Source organism: Impatiens glandulifera, chromosome 2 (assembly GCF_907164915.1).
Source record: "Impatiens glandulifera chromosome 2, dImpGla2.1, whole genome shotgun sequence".
NCBI classification, from domain to species: domain Eukaryota; kingdom Viridiplantae; phylum Streptophyta; class Magnoliopsida; order Ericales; family Balsaminaceae; genus Impatiens; species Impatiens glandulifera.
The window spans coordinates 50,485,840-50,509,721 of record NC_061863.1 but is presented as its reverse complement, the minus strand read 5'-3'; the positions used below and the strand labels follow the sequence as shown (position 1 = coordinate 50,509,721).

Here is a 23,882-nt window from a genome sequence, read left to right as displayed (position 1 = left end):
TAGTTAAACAAAATTTCAATTATTAAAATATAACTTAATAATTATCATATAAAAAATCTTATAATTATAATTTTAAAGTATGAATGATTGAATTGTGATTTGAGACTTAAAAAATATAATTTTTTAATTCTATTATAATTTAAAAACTAAATCCCTATTTGATGTATTTAAACAAACAAATTAGGGCATATAATCAGAATATCAAAATCCATATATTATAGTTGAATATATATCAATATTGTGATGTATGACAAACAACTTATAAAATATATAAATGAATAAAAACAAATTTAAGCTGTTAATTGTTAGTTTTATATATTTATTAAATAATTTAATTATTTCTATTCAATTGAAAACCTTCAATTTTGTTGAGTGAATGGTATTTATTTAGTACATAATTTTATTTTAAACTAATATTATTCATAAATTTCTATTACTTAGCACTCTTTGATTTATTAGTTCTTTTTTTGATTTTTTAGAATTTTATCACAAAATTCAACCATCCATTATTTAAATTATCTAATAACTCATTTTATATATTTAAATATTAAAATTATTCTTTGTTTAATTATATAAAATTAATTTATTTTGACTTTTAACTATAATAAACTGATTTTTAGAAAGTTTAATCCCCAATAACCACTACATCAAACTAGTTACTAGCCCTTTATATGTTTGAAGGCTGATCTTCACTTTAAATTATTTTCTTTAATTCTATAATTAATTAACCCATTAATTGTAATTAAAATGAAAAAGTAATTCTTCAAATTCTTTCTTAAAATGTATTAAATTATTGTTTAAAAACAATCTATAATATGATTTATGAGTCTCTTCTGAGTTATATAGCATCAGCAATCGCAACTTGAGCGCCAAAAGAAACTAGATGTACCTTACCGAAATTATCCCTGCCATAGTTTTTATTTCCCAACAGGTCCCTAATTGGTCTAAAATTCCTCTCTCATCGCCTTCATCAAGAAAAATGGATAAAGAGTAGAAGAAAATGAGAAATGAAAACACGAAATCAAATAATCTGATAACATCTGAGAGATATACATAGAACAAATCAGCTTTCTTCAAAGCTTTATACGGAGTCTCCTTCAGCTCCAATTCCTCTGGAATTCGTCGATCCATCGGTTATTATTCATGATTATTCCATTTCTCCTTTGAATTGAACTCTACGTGCTCTGCTCCTTCGTCGATCTGTTCGTTCCTCTCATCAATTGCATAGTAAGTCCTCTTTCTTCTTTTCATTTCACGGTTCAAAACCCTAGTGTTTCAGGTTCCGGCTTATTTACTTCTTCTTCTCCTCTTCCTTTATCTTCCCGGTTCAAACTTCGCAAGTTGGACGCGCCATTTTGATTTCCCTTAACTACACGTGGTGCTGATTCGGCACGTCTTTTTGTTTTTGGAAGTAATTAGGATTTTCCGAGGCTTCTGTCTTCGGAAACTGGGAAAGGCTAAAGTAATTGAAGCATGAGCATTGACAATCCAGGTGAAGGGGATAATTAGGGTTTGTGCGTGTTTTCAGGGCAGTGGATGGACTTCCATGGGCGATGGGGACGTTGCATGCATGCGTTTACAGCCTATTTTTGAGTATCTGTTGGGTTTTGAGAATTTATACGGAGGTGACAATGGCGAGTTCAGTAGTAAAATGCTCAGTGTTGTTTATCAGGCTATGAAAGAATATTTCCAGATGAAAGGAGATTTTTCTTTGGACAAGGTAAAAAGTAGTCGAGACGTTGAGTTGGTGAAGGAGGAAGTAGAGGAAGGTGAATTGACTTCTGTTTGGCCAAATAGTGAGTTTGAGAATGTGGAGTTTGCTCCAGAGAGTTTGCGTAAATATGAAATAAAAAGGGAAATTGAGAAACTTGAGTCTCCAGTTGATAAATTGAGCAAAGATGAATTTGAAAAGGGGGAGCTCGTTCGTGGGAAATCGCCAAAAGTTTTATCTGATAACGGAGACTATCATCATGGAAGGTCTAAAGCCTATGATATACTTGAAAAGAGAAAAAAAGTGGAGCTTGAGAAAAGAGTATTTGTATCTTGTAGAAATGCTAAACCTGAAACAGAAAAAGGAGAGTTTGTTCCTGAAAGATGGAATAGAGAAGATGTGATCAAGGATGAGAAAAAATTACAGAAATGCCAAGGGGATTCAGATAAGGGCAAGAGATGGAAATATGAACAAGAGGGGACACCTTATGGTAAGTGTTCAGGTGACAGAGATTTCAGAAATGGAGGTCAGCACACTAATAGAGCTGCAAGGTGGGAAACTGACGATAATAAATGTCTAAAATTAGGATCAAATATAGTAAATAGGGAACCTTCCTTAAAAAACAAACCAAGCAATGGGAATAACCAAGAACAAGAATCTGGAAACCGGTTCAAGAGGCACGTGGATAATCCACAGGTAACTGAGCGAAAACATTATGGCGAACATTCTGATCTGAGTTCCTCAAAAAGTCGCAGACTTTCCGTTGAGGGTAATCACTCCTCCTACAGGTCCGTGGAGAGATCATACAGGTCTCCTTCATCATCCAGGAATATTTCATCTGGCAGGTATTCCACCACAAGCTATGAATCTTCAGGTTTCAGGATAGCTCATGACAGGTATGGTACTAGTCCACGTAGGTCAGAGCGGTCCCTACTTGATCGGGCCCACTCATCTCGTCATGACATGTCACCTTATGAGCGAGGTCATCACCATGATCATAGGAATCGAAGTCCCAACTATTCTGAGAGGTCTACACAAAACCGAGTTCATAATCACGATCACCGTAGAACTCACGATCGTCGTAGGAATCGAAGTCCAAGCTATTCTGAGAGGTCCCCACCAGAAAGAGGTCATTATGATAATCATCATAGAAATAAGAGTCCTAATCATTATGAGAAGCCCCTAAAAGATCGTTCTCGATATCATGATCACAGAGTCCGTGCCTCTATATCCAAGGAGCATTCTCCAATCGATAGGCTTAGGCCTGGTAATAAGGAAAGTGATAGAATAAATGGAGCAAGTGAAAGGTTATATAGTCCTTCTGCAGTCAAAGACCATGAAGAGATGCCTGATAACAACTCTAGTGGTAGGAAATCTCATCCGTCTAAAGAAGGTACAGAAATAACCACTCTGCAGAATGGTGATGAGACGACAGAAAAAGTGGATGCCATAGAACCTCACAAGGAAGCACAGTTAGAGAGCCAGGTGGTGAATGACATAGATAATACGATACAGATTAATGGAATTACTGAGGAGCTTCCTTCTATGGAAGAAGACATGGATATCTGTGACACTCCGCCTCATCTGCCAGTTATGACAGATTTAACCCCAGGAAAATGGTTATACCTTGATCATTCTGGTGTAGAACGTGGGCCTTCCAAACTGTATGACCTCAAGAAACTTGTTGAAGAAGGCTTCATTGTATCTGATCACTTGATCAAGCACTCAGGTAGTGATAGGTGGGTCACCGTTGAAAATGCAGTTTCTCCTTTGATTACTGTGAATTTTCCAAATATTGAATCAGATGCTGTTACTCAGCTGGTAAGCCCCCCTGTGGCTTCTGGCAATATATTGGCTGATGAAAGAGATACAGTTCAACCTATAATTCATCAAGCTGACGAAATAATAACTACCATTAAGGGAACTTTATGCTTCAAAGATGATAATTCTGCTATCGACGAGCTTTTAGAGGAGCACTACATTGAAGAAAGGGTTGGAACATTGTTGGAGGGGTTTTCTGTAATTCCTGGCAAGGAACTTGAGGCAATTGGTGGTAATATTCAATCCTTCACTATCTTTATCACATGTACAGATTTCATTTGTTCATTTTATTATGCGGGTTTTCCATCTTCTGATATGCAAAAGTTTTTTTGATAATCATTTGGAATGTTTGTGCTGCAGGAGCACTGCAAATGACATTTGATCATGTAGACTGGGAGATGTGGGGAGACTCTGAAGGTACATTCTTTTAGTAACCCCTTACTAAATGATGGTCAGCAATATATAATAATTTTGTTTCTAGATCCGGATCCGGCATAGAAACCGCCAATGAATATCTGAATCTGTCATACTAAGTTCATATATATCCCCTTTTCAAATGTAATCCCATCTGGATCACACCTGGATGATAAATTTGGGAGAAATGGTGTTTCCATAAGAAGCCATGTTTTCCATGATGTAGCATTTTAGAGTTTTTAATTGAGGTCTTTCTTCATAATAGTGAAATGTTAGCCTGTGAAGAAGACATATCTTCTGTCTGTATGCGACTGTTTTAGAACCCAATAGTTAGTGATTAATTCTGTCTGCATGTGACTGTCCATTCTACATTTAAATCTCAAATTCAAATGTAAACTGTGGGGAGTTCTACAACTCTTTAAAGTTCTGTACTACAAGCTATTTGGCTGGTTATACTGAACATATGCTTTTTTGAAGACTTAAACACACTTTTATGCTTAAGAGTTTCAATCACTCCATTAAATTAGTCAACTGCAAGCCAAACACAAATCCCTATAAAGAAACTTCTACAATCCACAAGGAAATTTACTTTTTGCTATATTGAGTAGGACTTATCTGTTGTTCCTTTTCCTATTGTCAGGCTTGGGTTTCCTAGAACTGGATATTCTTTTTACGTTCAACTGTATGCCTTCTATTTCCTGCCTTCAGACTAAACATATTTTAAGCGTTTGAGGCAGTCTTTTCCCTGTCACTAACCTCAGATGTTTATGTAAGGTCTTGTCCTGCATATATCATGTGGGTTCCAATTTATACTCTTTATTTGGTAGACAATTAAAGAGAAATTGCTCTAAGTAGTTAACTAGTTAATTTGTTGTTAACGAATAGACTTAATCTAATTGTTTTCCACGTCTTGTGCGAGGACAAATGAACAATAATGAGATGGAGGACCATTCATAGTACATCCTCGCGTGTTGTCCATCTTTGTTAAAAAAAAAATTGACATGCTTCATAATAAATAAAATAGTTATGTAATATTATTTCTGAATATGGAAATATATAAGAAAGTTAAGTTGAATTATTTTAAATAGTTAAAATAATATTAAAATATTAACATGGAAAATATTATGGGAAGTTCCATTTGTTTTTGGACTTATTTGGAACATACAAATTAATATGCTCTTGGAACCTCAACAATTGTTTGATGATACAGCCTCCGATTGTTTGAGAGCAACAATTTTGTGGAGCAAGAATAGAGATGCTCGTATTTATTCTTGGTTGATTGTCCTTGATTGGATATCTTAAGAGTTAATTTGAAAAGCAAGCTGCCAACTATTATTTTCGTCTCGACTTCTTTCATAACTATTTTTTGCTCAAATCTTGGAGAGTATGGGTATCTCCAACTATCTATTTTCCTCCACTTTCTTTTCTTATAATCAATTTTTCTTTGTATTTTTCTTTGTCTTATTCATTTATGATATTTATTAAAGGATATTGAGATAAAATACTTTTACTTTTTTAACAAATTTGTAAACATCACATTGAAGTCACAATTTTCAAACAACAAAGTATATAAGTACCATTTTAGTAGTTATTCTAATTATGCATTACCCTATAATCATTAATGTTAACCAACTCATTAGTTCCTTCATTTTCATCCGAGAAGACTAAGCCTATTTGGAAAATCCTATTTTGTCACAATCTTTGTCATAATCTGTCATGAGTTGTTCTAGAGCCTTACGGTGGACCGTGAAGCAGCTGGTTATTGACTTTTTATTTATGTTTTAGTTTTATTTCTTGTTGGCCAGCTGGCCTTGCTTTTGCTGAAATTGCTCTTTTGTCGTTTCTGTCTGCTACGTCCGTTAGCTGAGAGAGAGACTAGGATTTAGGTATTTAAGCTAGTGAGGTGTTATATTACAAAAATTGTGTGAACCTTGTAGCCGAAAGTCCTTTTATCCTCCCCTTATCAATCTATTAATCTCACCTTTGTTCTGTACGTCTCATCTATTTCGAATCTGCTGTCTGCCCTTCACTTTCACTGCTTCACTCATCTATATTTCCGTGTGTTGATCCGGTGTTTGTCCATATTCTTTTTTAACATCTTACATAATCACGATTTGAAAATAGTCGAAGTTTAAATTGAAAGTGAATATTTCTTGTTTGATACAGAATTTATTTATTTTCTAGATTATAGTGTGATTTTTGCTTCATTTGGTATATGGTGTTTTTTCTACAATCCACAAGGAAAATCTCTTCATATAAATATATCAGCCTGTTAAGAAAACAGGTAAGTGAGTCTTTCTTCATAATAGTGAAATGTCAGCCTGTCAAGTAACAGAGTTTCTGTCTGTAAAAGACAGTTTAAGAACCTCAATAGTTAGTGATAAATTCATGTTTTTTGGTGTTGTCCATTTCTTCATTAAATCTCAAACCCAATCTTAAACTCTGTGGAGTCCTACAACTCTTTCAAGTTCTATACTACAAGCAATATGTCTGGTTATACTGTAGATAAGATCTAAATTTCATAAATTGTAATTGCTTTTTGGAAGACTTCACATACTTTTATGCTTAAAAGATTTTATCATTCCATTGGCTTAGTAACTGCAAGCCAAACACAACTCACTAAAAAGAAATGCTTTGTTCTTCTATTGAGTAGGACCTGATTTGATGTTTTGTACCTTCTGTTCCTTTTCCTATTGTCAGACATTTGGGTTTCTTTGAAATTGCTTTTTTTTTTCCATTCAACTATTTCCTGCCAGCAGACTAAACTTAGTTTAAGTGTTTGATGCAGTCTTTTCCCTTTCACTCTTTATAGCCTCAGTTTTGTTGTTTATGTGAGGTGTTGTCCTGCATATATCCAGCGGGTTCCAATTTATACGCTGTATTTGTAGAGGCCGCCGGGCACTTGATTCTTTGTAGTATCTTAACGTACATTCCTTTTAATTGAATGTGCTACATTTTCAAGATGTTGAAAAGAACGTATTCTGTTTTAATGCAGGTTTCGCTAGCTACCAAATCCACTCCAGGAAACAAGATGATGAAAGTAAAGACGAAGTCTTTTGGTATCATAAGTTTGCAATCAAAGAGTCTACAGAAAAGTCCGTCTTTCTGTCTGTTAGGGATTGCTCTATAACTTCTGGTGATACTGATGATGCGTTCTGTGGTCCATGGTCATGCAAAGGTGGTGACTGGACGAGGAATGGTGAAACTCTCTCAGATATTTCCATGACAAATAAACTTGTCCTCAATGATGGCTTTCCACTTTGCCAGATGCCCAGTTCTGGATACAAAGACCCTCGGTGGCATCACAAAGATGAATTATTCTATTCCTCCCACAATAGAAGACTTGATCTACCAAACTGGGCTTTATCTGTACCTGATGAGTGCAATGATCCTTTAGGTGAAAGTGGGGTAGGTCCAACTAAAACTGTGGTTACAAGGGGCCTGAAAGGAGCCATGCTCCCAGTGGTCAGAATAAATGCATGTGTAGTCAAGGATCGTGGTTCATTTGTTTCAGAGTCCCTCTCTAAAGCCAGACTGAAGGAGATATGTTCTTCAAGGTCGTCCAGGCACTATTCGATGGGCAGTGAAGGGAGGATATTGTCTGAAGAAACTGTCTCTCAATCTAAACATATTCATCAGCAAGAGGTGTTAGCTCCATATAAGAGTATCTTGTCTGGGAATATACTGAAAGATCACCTTTCCACAATAGATGACTTACATTTACAGTTAGGTGAGTGGTATTACCTTGATGGTGCAGGGCATGAGAGAGGGCCTTCATCATTTTCAGAAATCCAGAAATTGGTTGAGCAAAATATTGTTCCAAAGTATATCAGCATTTTCAGAAAGAGTGATTGCATCTGGGTTCCAGTTACCTCAACTATAGAGGCTTTTGGAGCCTCTCAGAAGGCCCAAGGAGAGACTAATCATACATCTAGCTGTGGTCCTGGTGGTTCTACAGTGCAATCACAGGGCATTACTCCAAACCAAATTGAGGCTTCCAATTTGTTTCATAGCTTACATCCACAGTTCATTGGATTTACAAGGGGAAAGCTGCATGAATTGATCATGAAGTCATACAAGAGTAGGGAAATTACTGCAGCGATAAATGAGGTTCTGGATCCTTGGATTAATGCAAAGCAGCCTAGGAAGGATACAGAAAAAATTGTTTGCAACAATAGTGGTAAGTTCCTAAACCAAGGTTTTCCAGTTTTTGGGAGCATCGAGTCTTTGTTGATTTCAGATCTGGTCTTGTTGTTGGAGTTAAAAGAAGTTGGAATTATCATATTTTATTCCTTATACTTTTCATGGGTGCAGATGATTATCGTCCTGGTAAAAGAGCAAGGTTTCTCCTGGATGAAACTGAAGAGTATGAAGTGGGAGAAGCTATTGGTGACATCATGTTTGATGATTTGTATTGCGATGCTACATTTCACAGAGAAGTTGCTAGAACTGGGGCCGTTCCTGTGAGCTGGGGTCTAATGGATGGTCAGGTGCTGGCACGTATATTTCATTTCCTCCGATCAGACATGAAATCCCTTATCCACGCTGCTTTGACCTGCATGCACTGGAGAATATTAGTAAAAGTATACAAGGATATCTGCAAACAGGTCGACTTGTCCTTTCTTGGGCACAGTTGTACCGACTCCATGGCTCGGAATATCATGGTATTTTTTCTTCGACCACTTCTTTCTTGGCATTTCACTCCTTTTAACTTTATATCTTTTCCATTTCCTTAAATTTCCTTTACTTTGGTGTTTCTTGCTGGTAAACAATGGTGTTTGGTGTGCTATGCTAGAAACTTACTGTTCATTGAAAGCCCATAATATCTTCTTTTTGCAGAGTGGTTATAAGAGAGAGAAGGTAGCTTCACTGATACTACTAGGCTGTACTAACGTCTCTTCCCCTCTACTTGAAGAAATCATTAGGTCATTTCCTTGTCTATCCTTTATAGATATTCGGGGGTGTAATCAGCTGGGTGACTTGCCCAAAAAATATCCAAGGATTAATTGGATCATGAGAAGAATTAGGAGCCTTAAGGACGTGAATGATAGAACATCATCAGCTTATACAAGTCATAATGGTCTGACTAGACATGGAGAACTCAAGGATTATCTGGAGAGCTCAGAGAAGAGGGACTCAGCTAATCAATTGTTCCGTGGAAGCTTATACAAAAGGTCAAAGCTTTTTGATGCTAGAAAGGCCTCTTCTATTCTACCTAGGGATGCCCACATGAGACAATGGTCTGTTAAGAAATCTGAAAATGGTTACAAGAGGATGGAGCAAGTTCTTGCTTTAGGTCTGAAAGACATAATGAAAGAGAATACGATCGATATTTTTGTGCCTAAGGTTTGTTTGCTCTGCTACAGTGGTTTGGACTAATTAATTCCTTTATTATTATTCTTCTACCAAAATTTATTTGTTGCTGTCTAGGTGGCTGATATTGTGGACAGAATAAGGAAGGGTTACTATGCTGTCCGGGGCTTGCACTCTGTCAAGGAGGATATTATTCGCTTGTGCAGAGATGCTATCAAGTAAGCTTTGTTTTGATCCCTTTCTTTACCTTTACCTGATGTCATGCTTAATTTACTTGTTTTGATAATTGATGAAAATATACTTCTAGTAATTCTGTAATCACATCACATATATGGATGACGAGGCAGAATATGTAATCTTGACTAGATACTCTTCTAGTGGACATTGCTTGTGGATGCATTACATAAATAAAATATCTATTATATGGTGTTGGAATATAGGTAATGTTCATCACCTCCCATAACTTAAAATTGGAGAGTTTTGTGTGTAGCTATGTTCTAGCCCTTTTTCTATGCCCTGGTTGTGTTGATTTTTTAGTTGACCATAAGAGATGGCATAGAGACATGTTTGACCTCCCCTACATTTGCATTGAGGGGTTGGGAGCGGAGAGCAAACAACCTCTTCATGTTTGGCCAGAAAAAACGGAGAGGCTGTTTCTCTCTTATTTGGTTTACTTTTAAATTTGAGTGGAAGGGGGGAGAATAGAGGATTTATAAAGCCTCCCTCTCTTTAAAATTTCTGATTATCCAATTTGGAGGAGAATGTAGGAGAGGGAAGGGAAGGGTTAAGATGTTGACACTTAAATCACAACCATTTATCTGATTATTGTATTTAAGTGTCATTGGAAGAACTACAGTACACAATATCTATCTCATTTCTCTTGATTGCATGTTGCTTCTTGGAAAAGTTGGTTTTTGTACAGTGTCCCCTATTCAATATTTATCTTAATCTTTTGGTGGGATAAATTATTTTACAGAGCAAGGTGTCGGAGTGATGCTGCGGACATGAATCGCATGTTGAAGCTCTTTATCCAACTAGCCACTAGTTTAGAGAGTAGTTCCAGACCTCATCAAAGAGATGTCCTAATCAAGAACTGGAAAGATGTTTCAACTGCAGGATTTTCCTCAACTACATCCAGATATAAAAATTTAAAGAAGACTGGAGAAAGGAAGCACACGACCAGGCATAACATTATCTCTTTAATTAATGGAGGTTCCGACAATAGAGATTGTGTCTCTGATCAAGAAATTAGAAGGTGTTTATCCAGGTTGAGCAAGAAATGCATGTACTCAGGAAGTGAAACCTCTGATGGCCTTGACGGATCATCTGAGACCAAGAGTGATGGTGAAAGTGCTGCCTCAGATGCAGAAAGTGACTTGGAATTCACGTTAGAAAGTGGAACTAGAGAGTCAAGAGGGGATGGAACCCTTTCCATAGATGACGCAGATTATTTGACTGAGCGTGAGTGGGGTGCTCGCATGACAAAGGTCAGCCTAGTTCCTCCTGTTACCCGAACGTACGAATTGATTGATCAATATGTGATTGTGGCTGATGAAGAACAAGTTAAAAGGAAAATGTGTGTTTCTCTGCCTGAAGACTATGCTGATAAGTTAAAAGCCCAGAAAGATGGTCTCGAGGAGTCTGATATGGAGATCCCTGAAGTGAAGGTTTACAAACCTAGAAAATATCTTGGAACCGAAGTGATAGAACAAGAAGTTTATGGAATAGACCCTCACACACACAACCTTTTACTTGATTCCATGCCAGAAGAATCAGATTGGACTCTTACTGATAAACATGTATTTATAGAAGAAGTGCTTCTTCGCACTCTCAATAAGCAAGCTCAGAACTACACTGGCACAGGAAATACCCCTATGATGTATCATTTGCAGCCTGTTATTGAGGATATCCTGAAAAAGGCCGAAGAAAATTGTGATATGCCAACTATGAGATTATGTGAATCCATCTTAAAACAGATTGATTCTCGTTCAGGGGACAAGTACATCGCATATAGAAAGGTGTGATGCCTAACTAGTTGAGGCAACTAGCCAATTTCATTTTTCCTGCATATACTTTCATGGAAAGATAACTTCTTTATGTTCATGGTTCCTTGTCTAATACCCAGTGTGATGTATGTATTGATTAGGGCCTCGGAGTTGTATGCAACAAGAAAGGAGGCTTTAGTGAAGATGACTTTGTGGTTGAGTTTTTGGGTGAGGTATGTCGCTCCTTTAGCTTAATGTTGTCCTTTTAGGTTCTTGTGAACTTCATATATTCGTGCTCCAACATCCATTATTTTTTTCTTTGTATTTGGTTGTATCATTTCTGTGGTGGACACGATATTTGTGTTTACCATAGTATTAATGAAATTATTCATTTAAACAAGTTAGCCCTTCCAGATACTGCTTGTTGGGTGCTCTTTGTGGTCCCTTTTAGTACGTTTTAACTAAGATGAGAAAGGCCTTTTAACTAGCACTTTGTTATAATAATAACATTTGAGCTTTCATTTGTATCATGGTAATTATAGGTCTATCCTGCTTGGAAATGGTTTGAGAAGCAAGATGGGATTCGTTCCTTACAAAGAAACAACGAAGAACCAGCACCAGAATTCTACAACATTAATCTTGAAAGACCAAAGGTTTGTATTTGTATAGCCTATTTATACTTTTTTCATTCAGTTCTGATTGAGATTTCTTCTGGCAGGGCGATGCTGATGGATATGACTTGGTGATAGTTGATGCAATGCACAAAGCAAACTATGCAAGCAGAATTTGTCATTCATGTCATCCAAACTGCGAAGCAAAGTTAGTATTGACTTTTCAACTGTCTTTTCTTATCTGAGATAATGCTTGTATTCATTAGGATATTGTTTAGACTGATATTATATAGAATCTTAATGTTTGCTGTTCACGGGCTTTTGGCGTCGATTATTAGTAAATTAATATGGGGTTTAGAGTTAAAGAGGGTAAACTTCTATATTATCTGCTGAGGGCATGGTAGTAGACCCTATGAAGCATTTTATTCAGTGATGGATATCACTCCATTCTATTTAAGCCAGGAAATATGGGTCAAAGTTGAAATATGACCATCATTTCCGAAAGTATCTTGTGGATGGTGGGATGTGTCATGAAAGGTGGATGATGGTTGTCTATAAGTAATTTGTCCAAAGATGGTTGACAAACTTAATCCAATGACATGGATGAAGATGGCATAATGATAATGATTTGAGATTGAACCACCAAAACTAGCATTAAGGATTTGGTGGGCCCTTACTACAACTGTATTGATGTTTGAACAAGATTCTTGTATGTGTTACAGTTGGATTTGACTTCAAAAAGTGTTAACCCTTCTTCTCTTGGTTCCCTTTTTCTTGGTGATGGACGGATGCTTCTTTTGTTTCTCTTTTTGGTAGATTTTGTTTGGCATATTATGAAAGTAACGATTTCATGCAGAACACCTTTATAAAGGTGTGGTGGAATAGTTTGAGATAGTTAGAGGGCTATGTTGTCGTGAAAGTGGTGGTCATGGATATATATATTTTTTTCTTTGAGACTAGGAATAGGCTAGCACAAATTCAACCGCTATAGACTTCAACCTCAAGTTTTAGTATTCTAACTTGAGAGTTGAGACATCAACCTCTCAAGTCCAAGACACTTACCACTTGAGCCACTCCTAGATTATTCTTGTATGCTTTTGAACTCAAGTATTGAGAAACTGTATATCATCTCATTCAATTTAATACGTTAGACTCGGTAGTTGGTCTATTTTTGTTTTTTCTGCATGAATGGAAATTTTTTATTGAAGCAGTCATTCTACTTTGAATAAAATGCAGAGTTACTGCAGTCAATGGTCATTACCAGATCGGAATATACACTGTTCGTCCAATTGAATATGGTGAAGAGGTCACGTTCGATTATAACTCTGTTACAGAGGTGCATATTTGAACATAATTTTATTTATGATAGAAGAAATGTTTACAGTTATTGTTGATAGTATGATAACGATGAATGATGTACTGCAGAGTAAGGAAGAGTATGAAGCTTCCGTTTGTTTATGTGGCAGCAGGGTTTGTCGTGGAAGCTACTTGAATCTTACAGGAGAAGGTGCTTTTCAAAAGGTACCTGCTTTGGACACATTGTTCATTGTGAAGAGTGTTTTTCTCCATATCTTTGAAGATGTTTTTTTTATAGGCATTTTATATAAGATCTAATGTGGAGTGTTAGGGCAATAAGCCCTGTTTGGAAACACCTTGAGCTGGTTTTGAGCTAGGTTTGAACGAGCAAATGTTATTAAATTTGTTAATATATACATAATTAAAGTATATTTCAGAACATTATTTCATCTAAATCACTACCTCAATAAGATATTTAAAAAAAACAGTTTCTAAGTAAATTAAAAAAATAAAATCGTTCGCGTTTCCAAACAGGGCATTGTCCACTATTTCTCATGCAATAAGCTGCTGCCTATTTAGCCATGGTTCATGATATGGGTTTTATGCTTTGAAACTATATTTATAGATCTTTTCTCAATAATGTTTTGTACACCAGATTTTGGAAGAGTGGCATGGAATACTGGATTGCCACTACTTGATGCTAGAGGCATGTGAATTGAATGCTGTTACCCAAGAAGATTACTTAGATTTGAGCAGGGCTGGTCTGGGTAGCTGTTTACTTGGCGGGTTACCAAATTGGCTTGTTGCTTATACAGCTCGTTTGGTTAGTGCTTATCACAGTGTCCTCGTTTTCCCATTGGTTTGTAACTACTCTTTTTCGGTCCTGACATTTTGATCTCTGCGTGAAGGTAAGGTTTATTAATTTTGAAAGGACCAAACTTCCTGATGCAATTCTAAGGCATAATTTGGAAGAAAAGCAGAAATATTTTGTAGAAATCTCCATTGATGTTGAGAAAAATGATGCTGAGATTCAGGTGGGTCTTCTTACCTTCTGTGGAATAAAATTGTGAATGGGTACTTGGTCTAATGTTGTATGCCCACGCCACAGTACAATATAATGTTTATACTTTGTTACGAGACAGGCTGAGGGGGTCTATAACCAAAGGCTTCAGAACTTAGCCCTTACTCTTGACAAGGTGACTGCCATTAATCTAATGAAACTTTTATTCCTTATTTCATTTTGTTTGCTTATCACTTTCTGATAGTAAATGTTGAATCCCTCCAAGATAGCTCACTTGGTTGCTTCCTTCTGATGACATTTTAACACCTTAATACAGGTGGGATATGTGATAAGACGACTATACAGTGATCCAAAGGAAGCACCGCCTCTGCTAGAAAAGCTGAGTCCTGAAGCAGCAGTTTCCTTTCTGTGGAATAGAGAAGGCTCTTTTGTTGAGGATCTTATTGCGAGTATAGCTCCTTATATGGATGATGGCATGTTAAATGACCTGAAGTCAAAGATCCATGACCATGATCCCTCTGGCTCTACTGATGTCCGGGAGGAACTTAAAAAATCTTTAATATGGTATGCCAAAGAAACATTAATTTATAAATTTATTTATCCAGATGCCTTGATAATTAAATGTTGTTAGAATTCCTCGTTAAATTGTCAGGTTAAGGGATGAGGTGAGAAATCTCCCATGTACAAATAAATGCCGTCATGATGCTGCTGCAGATTTAATTCACATATATGCATATACAAAGTATTTTTTCAGAATTCGGGTATGTTGTTATATCATATTATTATTTTTCAAGTTTATTTCAGTTCTTGTATATCCTCTCTCAACTTTTGCTCACCTTTTGCCAACAACAGGTGTACGAAAGTGTAACATCTGAACCTGTTAACATTAGTCCGCTTGATCTTGGCCCCAAGTACAGCGACAAACTGGGGCCAGGAGAAGTACACGAATATTGCAAGACTTATGGAGAAAATTATTGTTTAGGACAGTTGATGTATTGGCATACTCAGGCTAATGCTGACCCAGACTCAAAATTGACATGTGCATACAAGGGTTGCCTGTCCTTGCCTGATATTGAGTCCTTTTATGCCAAGATTCACAAGCCATCTGAAAAACGGGTGTATGGACGACGAACTATCAAATCCATGCTTGCAAGAATGGTAAGTGTTGCCTGATTGAACATATATATATATCTACTAAACATATTCTTGGTTTAAGTTTAAGGGTGAGTCTCATTTGTAGGAGAAACAACCACAAAGAGCATGGCCAGATGATCAGATATGGGAATTCAATAAGAAAATGCCAAAAGTGTTGGGAAGCCCAATGTTCGACTCTGTGGTTCAGAATTCTCCTCTAGACAAAGAAATGGTGAATTGGTTGAAAAATAGACCGGCTATTTTTCAAGGAATGTGGGACCATCAACGGTAGATTATAGTAATAAACCTTTCCACCACATTATGTGATAGATTATTGGTCAGAATAGCATATGTTAGTTCAGGGATCCATTCTTATGTACAGTGTAGAGTGATTTTTAGTGTTTTTATAAGGTTGATTAGTCTTATTTTAAAAAAGTACTAAAATGTAAATGGTTAGTGTTAGTTAGTCATTGTTGTTAACTTGTTATTGCAAAGGAGGCTAATTTTAATAATATTTTGATTGTTGTGTTCAATATAGTTTATCTTCATCTTACATTTGAGGAGCATTGTGAAAAAAATTGGTGATTGATAATAAATTTAATGTTTTCATTATTGATCATTCATGTAAAGAAAGGTTGAAGAAAACACATTAGTCAGTCCCTTTATTTGAAAAGTTGTGTTACATTCAAACATAGAGAATACAAAACCAAATTAATGATGTCTAATTCCTCCTATGTTACTTTGAATTGACCTTTATGACTAGATTGAGGGAGAATGAGAGCACAAAGAAAGTAAGAAAAAAAGCAATCCCATTAACAAGAAAGAAAGAAAGACATTGTAAGATTTGATATGTTTAAGAAACAAACATATTGTAATAACAAAAAGCATCAAGTTTTCCCATTGAAAGTGGACAAAAAAGATTTACCCATTTGATAAGTTTAAGAAACAAACATATAGTAGTAACAAAAATCATCAAGTTTTCCAGTTGAGAGTGGACCAAAAAGATTTACCCATTTGTCTGATTGAATGTCTGTTGTATCATTTTGGTCTGCTGATAGATCAAGTCCATCTTCTTGATGTGCAATTCAAGTTCCTCCACTCTGAATTTCCTCCAATTATCTTCCAACACCTTAGCATTTGAATTTCCCATCGACCTCAATGCTTTCTTCCAATCTTCCCCTCTCACAACTGGACTCTCCACGCAATTTGAAAGAGATCTTTCCAACAGTGGATACTTTTTCCAAAAATCCTCATCACTCTCCTCCTCCTCCTTTACCTCCTTCTCCTTTGTCACCTCTTCCTCCTTCATTTCAACATCCATAATTCCGTTTTCCTGAGAAGAGGTCTGAGGATTCTCAACTTCAACTTTCTTTACCTTCCTCTTCCTGCTGCTGCTGCTTCCATTAGAGACTTTATTGACTCCCCAAATTCTCTTTGAGAGTTCAAAAGACTGTGATTCATATGGTTTGGCAAAAACAGGGTCTTGACCATTCTCACCCTTCTCTGCATTGTTTAGATACTTCTTCCTCATCCTTCTGATCTTATCCACCATCTGACCTCTTGATACATCCACATTGAGAGATTTCTTCATCATGTCATGAAAAGCAGCTGCATCAGTTAGTGGATCAGATCCGTTGTTTGATTGATAATCAATCATTCCTTTCAATATAGCGATTTGATCATTCTCACTCCACAATCGATTAGTTCCAGATTTCTCCTCTGCTCCATTCGACGTGATTCCCCTCCTCTTCTTTGGTGATCCGTTCTCTTTGCTGCTGCTTTCCAATGCACGCTTGGTGGAAGACCTAGCCAGAGTAATAGTAGTAGAAGTAGTAGGAGAAGGATCGGCCTTACCAGAGGATTTCTTAGACTTGGGCGAAGAATAATCTACTGGCTGCTTATTAGATGTAGTAGTATTGGGCTTGATGGTGAAATTGGAGATGGATGGGGAGGGAACAGCCTGCATGTCAAAATCATCCGATTCAGTACCTTCTTCTTCTTCGTCTTCTTCGGATTCTACTGGAAGAGATGATTGGGTTGGAATCGGCTTCTTATCGTTATGTTTATTCACTACTGTCTGGGGAATCTCTTCTTCATCGTCGTCAGTTTCCTCCTCAACCTCTTCTTCTTCTTCCTCTACTTCTTCTTCGTCGTCCTCGGATAAATCTTTCGTTGGCTTTTGGTTAAGCATTGTTTCGTCGTCAGACTCTTCTTCTTCTGAAGACGAAGCAGATGGAGGTTCATCTACCGGAGGCGGACGACTCGGTGCCATTAATGAAACAACTAAAGCAAGCTGATATGTAGAAAAAGAGAGAATGCGATTAAGGTTAGTGTGGTGGTGGAGAGAATATGATAAGCTACTAGTTGGGTTTAGTTTTTATATTGCTACTTAGGGTTTTGTTTCTTTTAAGTATGTTGATGTTGAGGAATGTGTTAACTTAGGGTTTAGGTCTTGTTTTTTATTTGGGTTTTAACTGGGCTTTGCCCAAAAAGTAATATTGTTTGGAAACATCAGAAAATACAGTATTTTATAATTTTATTTTTATTTAATGTAATTAATATAATTTTTTTAAATGAAATAGTTTAATTTATATTAAAATAAATTATAAAATATAATAAAATAAATATTAGAAAACTGTATATATAAGTTAATATTAATTTTTATTAATATAAAATTAAAAAAATATATATTAATTTTATAAAACAATAATATTAATTTTTTATTTAATATTTAATTAATATTAATAAATAATAAAAAATAATTTTAATATTTTAATAAATAAAAATATTAGAAAAATACTGGTAAAATTTTCTCCAACTCTAACTTTATATTTATATTTATATTTATAGTTTATAAAATTATTATAAATATTTATATTATTATAAATATTTATATTATGTAAAATATTATAATAATATTTTATATTATATAAGATATTTTATTTTATTATAATATATATATATATGAAAACCAATATTCATCTTTTATATATATATATATAATATAATATAAACCAATTAATTTTAGGGATTAAGATTTAGACAATTTAGAAATTATTTAAAAATATTATATAAGATATAATATTTTATTATATTATAATATATATATATATATATATATATATATATATATAATAAAACCTAATATTCATCTTATAAATATAAATAAATATATATATATATAATATAATATAATATAAACCAATTCATTTCATATAATATTATATTTATTTAGATATTATTTATTTTTAAATATTATTTTTTTAATAATTTTTTTATAAATTATTAATAAATTAATTTTTTATTAAATTAATTTTTAATATTTATAAATTAAAAAAGAATTTATGTTTGGTTTTATAAAATTTTATTATAATTTTAAATTTTAATTAAAAAAAATTACTGATATATAATTGTAAATATTAGTATACTATAAAAAAGAATTATAATTATTTTTTAATTTATAAATAAAATATATATATATAGTTAATTTTTTTTAATTTTTTTTTTAAACTTTTATTTTTTATTTTTTTTATTTTATTTTATTATTTATTTAACGCAAGAAAACAAGTATTCAAGAAGAAGGTGGTAATCTTTATTATTGGATATATTATATTAATTATATATATATATATATATATATAATTTTGTTTAAATAATAAAATATTTTTAATAAGATGTTGTAATGTTAGATTAGATAATATAATATTTTAAAATTTAATTTATATTTTTAATTTTATATAATATTTTAAATAAAATAATTTAATAATTTATTTTAAAATATAATAAAATAAATATTACAAAACTATAAATAAGTTAATATATAATTATGGTATTTTAATATTTTTTAATTTATCATAAATCCAATTTAATACGAATTCAAAATATTAATTATTTTTTTTTAATATGTAATTTTAAAATTACTTTTATAAATTATATAAATATGTTGATTATATAAATATATTGGTTTTAAAAAAATATTAATATTAATTTTATAAATCTCTACTATTAATATTTTTAATTTAATATTAAATTAAAAATAAAATTGAGTAAAATATAATTTTGGTATTTTAATATATAGAAAAATGATTAGATAGTTAGGGGATAGATATTTACATATTATTTATTTTAATTTTTTTAATTTAAAATAATTTGAATTTTCATTAACTTAATTTTAAATATTAATAAATTATTTAAATAAAAATATTTTATTTTAAATAATTATATTAATATGTTGGTTTTTATAATTTTATTAATATTTATATAAAAAATATTTAGTTTGTAACTGTTAACTTAATTTTAAATATTAATAAATTATTTAAATAAAAATATTTTATTTTAAATAATTATATTAATATGTTGGTTTTTATAATTTTATTAATATTTATATAAAAAATATTTAGTTTGTAACTGATAGTTAATATATATATATATATATATATATATATATATATATATATATATATATATATATATATATATTATTATTATATTTTTATTATTATTTTTTCAATTTTTTTTCTCTTTCTATTATTTATCAATTTATTTAAAAAAATATATTTTCCATTTCATATAATTTATTTAATAATTAATTATACATATTAATTATATAAATTTATTATAATAATATAAATTTATATTTTAATATAAATATATGTAAACATTAGTTTATAGTGAAAATATAAATATTTATATATATATATATATATATAACTTTTTAAATAATAAAATAATTACATTATTCATTGAGTTTTTTAATTTCTTGATTTTATTCTAAATTTAATTTAAGTAAATATTTTTTTATTCTCGTTTACTTTCTTAAAATACCCAAAATTCTCTTTAAATTAATACTACTTAATGAAATAATTAAAATAAATTTTAAATATTAAAATAAAACACATTATATAAAATATTAATATAACAAACATATTTTATCTTTACTTAATTTTATAAATATAATAAATTAAATAATTCAAATAAATACTATAAATTAAAATAAAATAAAATATTAAAATAAAATACTTTGACATTGTGAGAGGTAGAAATATGATATTAAACATAAGTTTTCGTAACTTTTATTTCAACGTTTATATAAGTTTATATAATGTAATTAAATATAAATATATATTATTATAATAATTTATATAAAATTAATAGAAAAAAAAAAGTTAAGTAGACAACAACAAAAAAAACCTCTAATACTATCAACTTAAACGAAATAAATTAGAAAAAAAATACATTTTAAATATAAAAAATATGGTTATGATAATTTTTTTAAGATAATTTTTTATATATAAATAAATATATTTTTTTTGATAAAAAAATTATTTATAAATAAATCAAAATTGATGAATAATACTAATAGTTAATAATAGTTAAAAAAAATTATTTATTAAATTATTTTAATTAAATTTTAAAATAAAATTTTATAAAAATTAATTTATTCATGAATAAATCTTAAATTATTAAAGTTTTGAATTGATATTAGTTTAAAAAAAATATATATTGAAGTAAAAAGATTTACAAATTATATGTACTTATAAAATAATTTAAAAAGGAATAAAGAATTTTTAATAACTTAATTAATAAATTCAATAATGTGATTGTGGTGAAAATTAGTTGAATGATTTTTAATTATATTAAAAATATAACATCCAAACAAAACCTTAACCCAACCTTTCTTTTTCTTTTATGTTGCAACAAACTTAAAAAAAAATGATGAATGGCTAGTTACAGAGTGAAATTAAAAAAATAAATTCATTTATCTCTCTTTCTTTCTCATTAATTAATTTATCTCTTTTATCTCTAACTAATTAATTTATTTAAGCATTAAATTCTAAATCCTAAATCCTAAATCTTAAACCGTTGTTTAGGGTTAGAGTTTAGGGTTTAGAATTTAAGATTTAGGATTTAAGGTTTAGTGTTTAAAGTTTAGGGTTTATTTAAATATATTATTAAAATATTTAATTGAGAATTTGTTGTAAATTATTGAGTTATTTTACCAATGAGAGATAATAAATATCAAAGAAATGAGTAAAATAATAATAGTAAGAATAGAGATAAATGAGATAAATTAATTTGTAGAGATAGAGAGAGAAATTATTTAATAAGAGGAGATAAATTAATTAATAAGAGGAGAAAGAATATGTATCATTCCTCTTATTTTAAATAGTATGTCATTAAAAGTAGACTGGGATATATTTAACCATTTTAATTTTATTTAGGCCTTGTTTGATTTGGATGTTTTAAATAATCGAAACAAAATCAAACATGATTTCACTCTTCTCTCATTCATTACATTACTCAAATCATTAACCAAAATATTAAAATACTCTCTATTTTAAATTATTATTTTTTATTTTATTTATATATATTAATATTTTAAATATTTTTTATCAATATAATCATTATTTACTCAAAATTATCTACCATTATTATTTTTTTCTTCCTATGAGTTTACAAAAATAAAAATAAAAATTCAATCCAAAATTTGAATATGTCATTGTTGTTCTAAAAAATAATTTATATTAATATTTTTCTTAATATAATTCACTTATATGAATAAATAGTAGGTATGTGCACCCTTTATGAATACATAATAATTCTTTTCTTTTGATCCATTTATTTTAAGGTATTAATAATATGAGATCACTCATTTATATTTTTATTCAAACTATTTTAGTAAAACTAAGATTTGATACCTTTTTAAACAAGAACTTGAGACTCAAAGTTATCATAATAGCAACGAGTTATTCTAAAAGTGTTTATTAAAAAACTGATTTATAGTTAGCTTAATTTGTTAAGCGACTATTTTATTCATGAACACAATAATTATGTATGGGTCGGTTCTGTATACTTTAATGTTTTATTAAGTATACTTTATACATTATCGAAATTTTGGCATACAAAAATTTATATATTCACCTTACCTTGATTTCGGTATAACTTAATTTCGATACGGTATAAGTATTATGCATTTGATACATAAAAAACATAATAACTTAAACAAAAAATTAAATTTAATATAATTAATACTTAAACGTTACACAAAATTAAAAAATAAAGATATTTATTATAAAATAAAATATAAATAAAATCCAACATTTGTAAAAACTAACCAATGTTAAAAATTAAAGTTAATTAAAAAAAACTGGAGTTAACATAAATAAGCATAAATATAGTTTTAAAGTTAGACTAAAGTGAAAGCGAGAGAGTGAAATTAAGGTCTTTAATCGTATTTATATTTACAAATTTATTTTATAAATTAATAATACAATTTAGGTTAAATAATAATAATAATAAATATTAGTTAATTTAGATTTAAATAATAAAAAAAATTCACTCTTTTCACTTTTTCAATTTTCTTAAATAATTCAAGTTCATCGTAGTTTGTAGGATATTTCACTAAAATCATTTGTGCACACTAATGTTTTCGTCATTTTAGGACTCAAATTACTCATAAAAGAATCAACTATATATCCTTTTACTCAAGCTAGGCGAAAGCAGTTAAGGATAAGATTACACAAATATTTTTAACAATAATTGAAAGATTTGGATACCAAGTTTTACTTCCTTTCTAGTACTTGAAGAGATTAAAAGTTTAGTTGAATATTTTTTTAATATAATTGGTAGAAATTGCATATATTAAATTATATTTAGTATAATTATATTTTGATATGATTTTCAAAAATTATATTTTTATAAATAAATTAATATAAATTTATTTATTTTCTTATAAATATTATATATTTAATTTATAAATACTATTTTGAATTTTCGGTATATCTCGGTATATCAAAATTTTAAAAATTTTATATCTTTAACGTAACAATAATTTTGGTATCGGAATCATATCTTATATTTTTTCAACATACCTTACAAATCGATATTTTCGATATATTACTATACCTATACAGTATTTTTGATATATTTATAATATCGATAATTTTTCCAAATATAGTAATAGCATAAAAGTCAAGGTTTTGAAAACCGTTTCGGTCATCAACCCGGTTTTTTGGGCGTACTTCGGTCCGACCGGTCGAACCAGTTGAACCACCGGTTGAACCGGATTTTAATTTTATTTTTATTTTAAATAAATTTAAATATATTAGTACACAAATTATATAATTATTAGAAATATGAAAAATAATTAAATAAATACTAATTAAACTTAATAATTAATTATATTCATAACTCTTTACCTGAAATAACCTTTATGGGAATTTTATAAAATTTGACCAAATTTAAAATTAAATGATGATCAATAAAATGAAATAGGAAGTGTTAGAAAATTATAAAAAAAATCTAGTATATAATAAAAGGACACGTGTAATATAGAGTTAGGCCGATTATAATAAGATTATAATAAATTAGAATAATGAAAAGTTCTAGAACTATCTACCAGCTCCTTATCTCTTTAATGGGTTCCTCAACATTTGAACACATTACTTGCCATCATCCAAATGAATCCAATACATTAATGCTAATATCAAGCATTTTCAGCGGCAAGAAACATCTTCGACTCCTTTTCCACTCTATAACATCTTCAAGGTTTCCCTTTCTAGTTTCTCCCCCGTTCA

General features: G+C 31.1%; 2 protein-coding genes across 5 annotated transcripts; one reads left to right on the top strand and one right to left on the bottom strand.

Moving 5' to 3' along the window:
• Positions 1-994: 994 nt before the first annotated feature.
• LOC124923870 (histone-lysine N-methyltransferase ATXR3-like) lies at positions 995-15,835 on the top strand. 4 transcript variants are annotated; one of them, XM_047463851.1, is made up of 20 exons: positions 995-1,227; positions 1,342-3,764; positions 3,893-3,949; positions 6,942-8,126; positions 8,261-8,610; positions 8,786-9,292; positions 9,377-9,477; positions 10,236-11,277; positions 11,406-11,477; positions 11,787-11,897; positions 11,963-12,063; positions 13,092-13,191; positions 13,281-13,376; positions 13,807-13,974; positions 14,060-14,185; positions 14,294-14,347; positions 14,489-14,736; positions 14,825-14,933; positions 15,025-15,330; positions 15,413-15,835. In XM_047463851.1, the coding sequence occupies exons 2-20, from the start codon at positions 1,547-1,549 to the stop codon at positions 15,596-15,598; spliced, it is 7,137 nt and encodes a 2,378-aa protein (XP_047319807.1). In that variant the 5' UTR covers positions 995-1,227; positions 1,342-1,546; the 3' UTR covers positions 15,599-15,835. The 4 variants fall into 4 exon arrangements, with proteins under 4 accessions (XP_047319807.1, XP_047319808.1, XP_047319809.1 ...); XM_047463852.1 differs by having other exon boundaries at positions 995-2,198; positions 2,280-3,764; XM_047463853.1 differs by having other exon boundaries at positions 995-3,764; positions 6,942-7,622; positions 7,704-8,126.
• A 294-nt stretch (positions 15,836-16,129) lies between these two features.
• On the bottom strand, positions 16,130-17,668 carry LOC124923831 (STOREKEEPER protein-like). Its single transcript, XM_047463809.1, has one exon. It carries the CDS (start codon positions 17,576-17,578, stop codon positions 16,313-16,315), a length of 1,266 nt encoding a protein of 421 aa, XP_047319765.1. The 5' UTR covers positions 17,579-17,668; the 3' UTR covers positions 16,130-16,312.
• Between the last annotated feature and the right edge of the window lie 6,214 nt (positions 17,669-23,882).

Coding starts and splice junctions, on each gene's coding strand:
- LOC124923831 (XM_047463809.1), bottom strand. CDS start 17,578: ATGGCACCGAGTCGTCCGCCTCCGGTAGATGAACCTCCATCTGCTTCG.
- LOC124923870 (XM_047463851.1), top strand. CDS start 1,547: ATGGGCGATGGGGACGTTGCATGCATGCGTTTACAGCCTATTTTTGAG. Junction 3,765..3,892: donor GGAACTTGAGGCAATTGGTG/GTAATATTCAAT, acceptor TTTGTGCTGCAG/GAGCACTGCAAATGACATTT. Junction 13,377..13,806: donor GAGAAGGTGCTTTTCAAAAG/GTACCTGCTTTG, acceptor TTTGTACACCAG/ATTTTGGAAGAGTGGCATGG.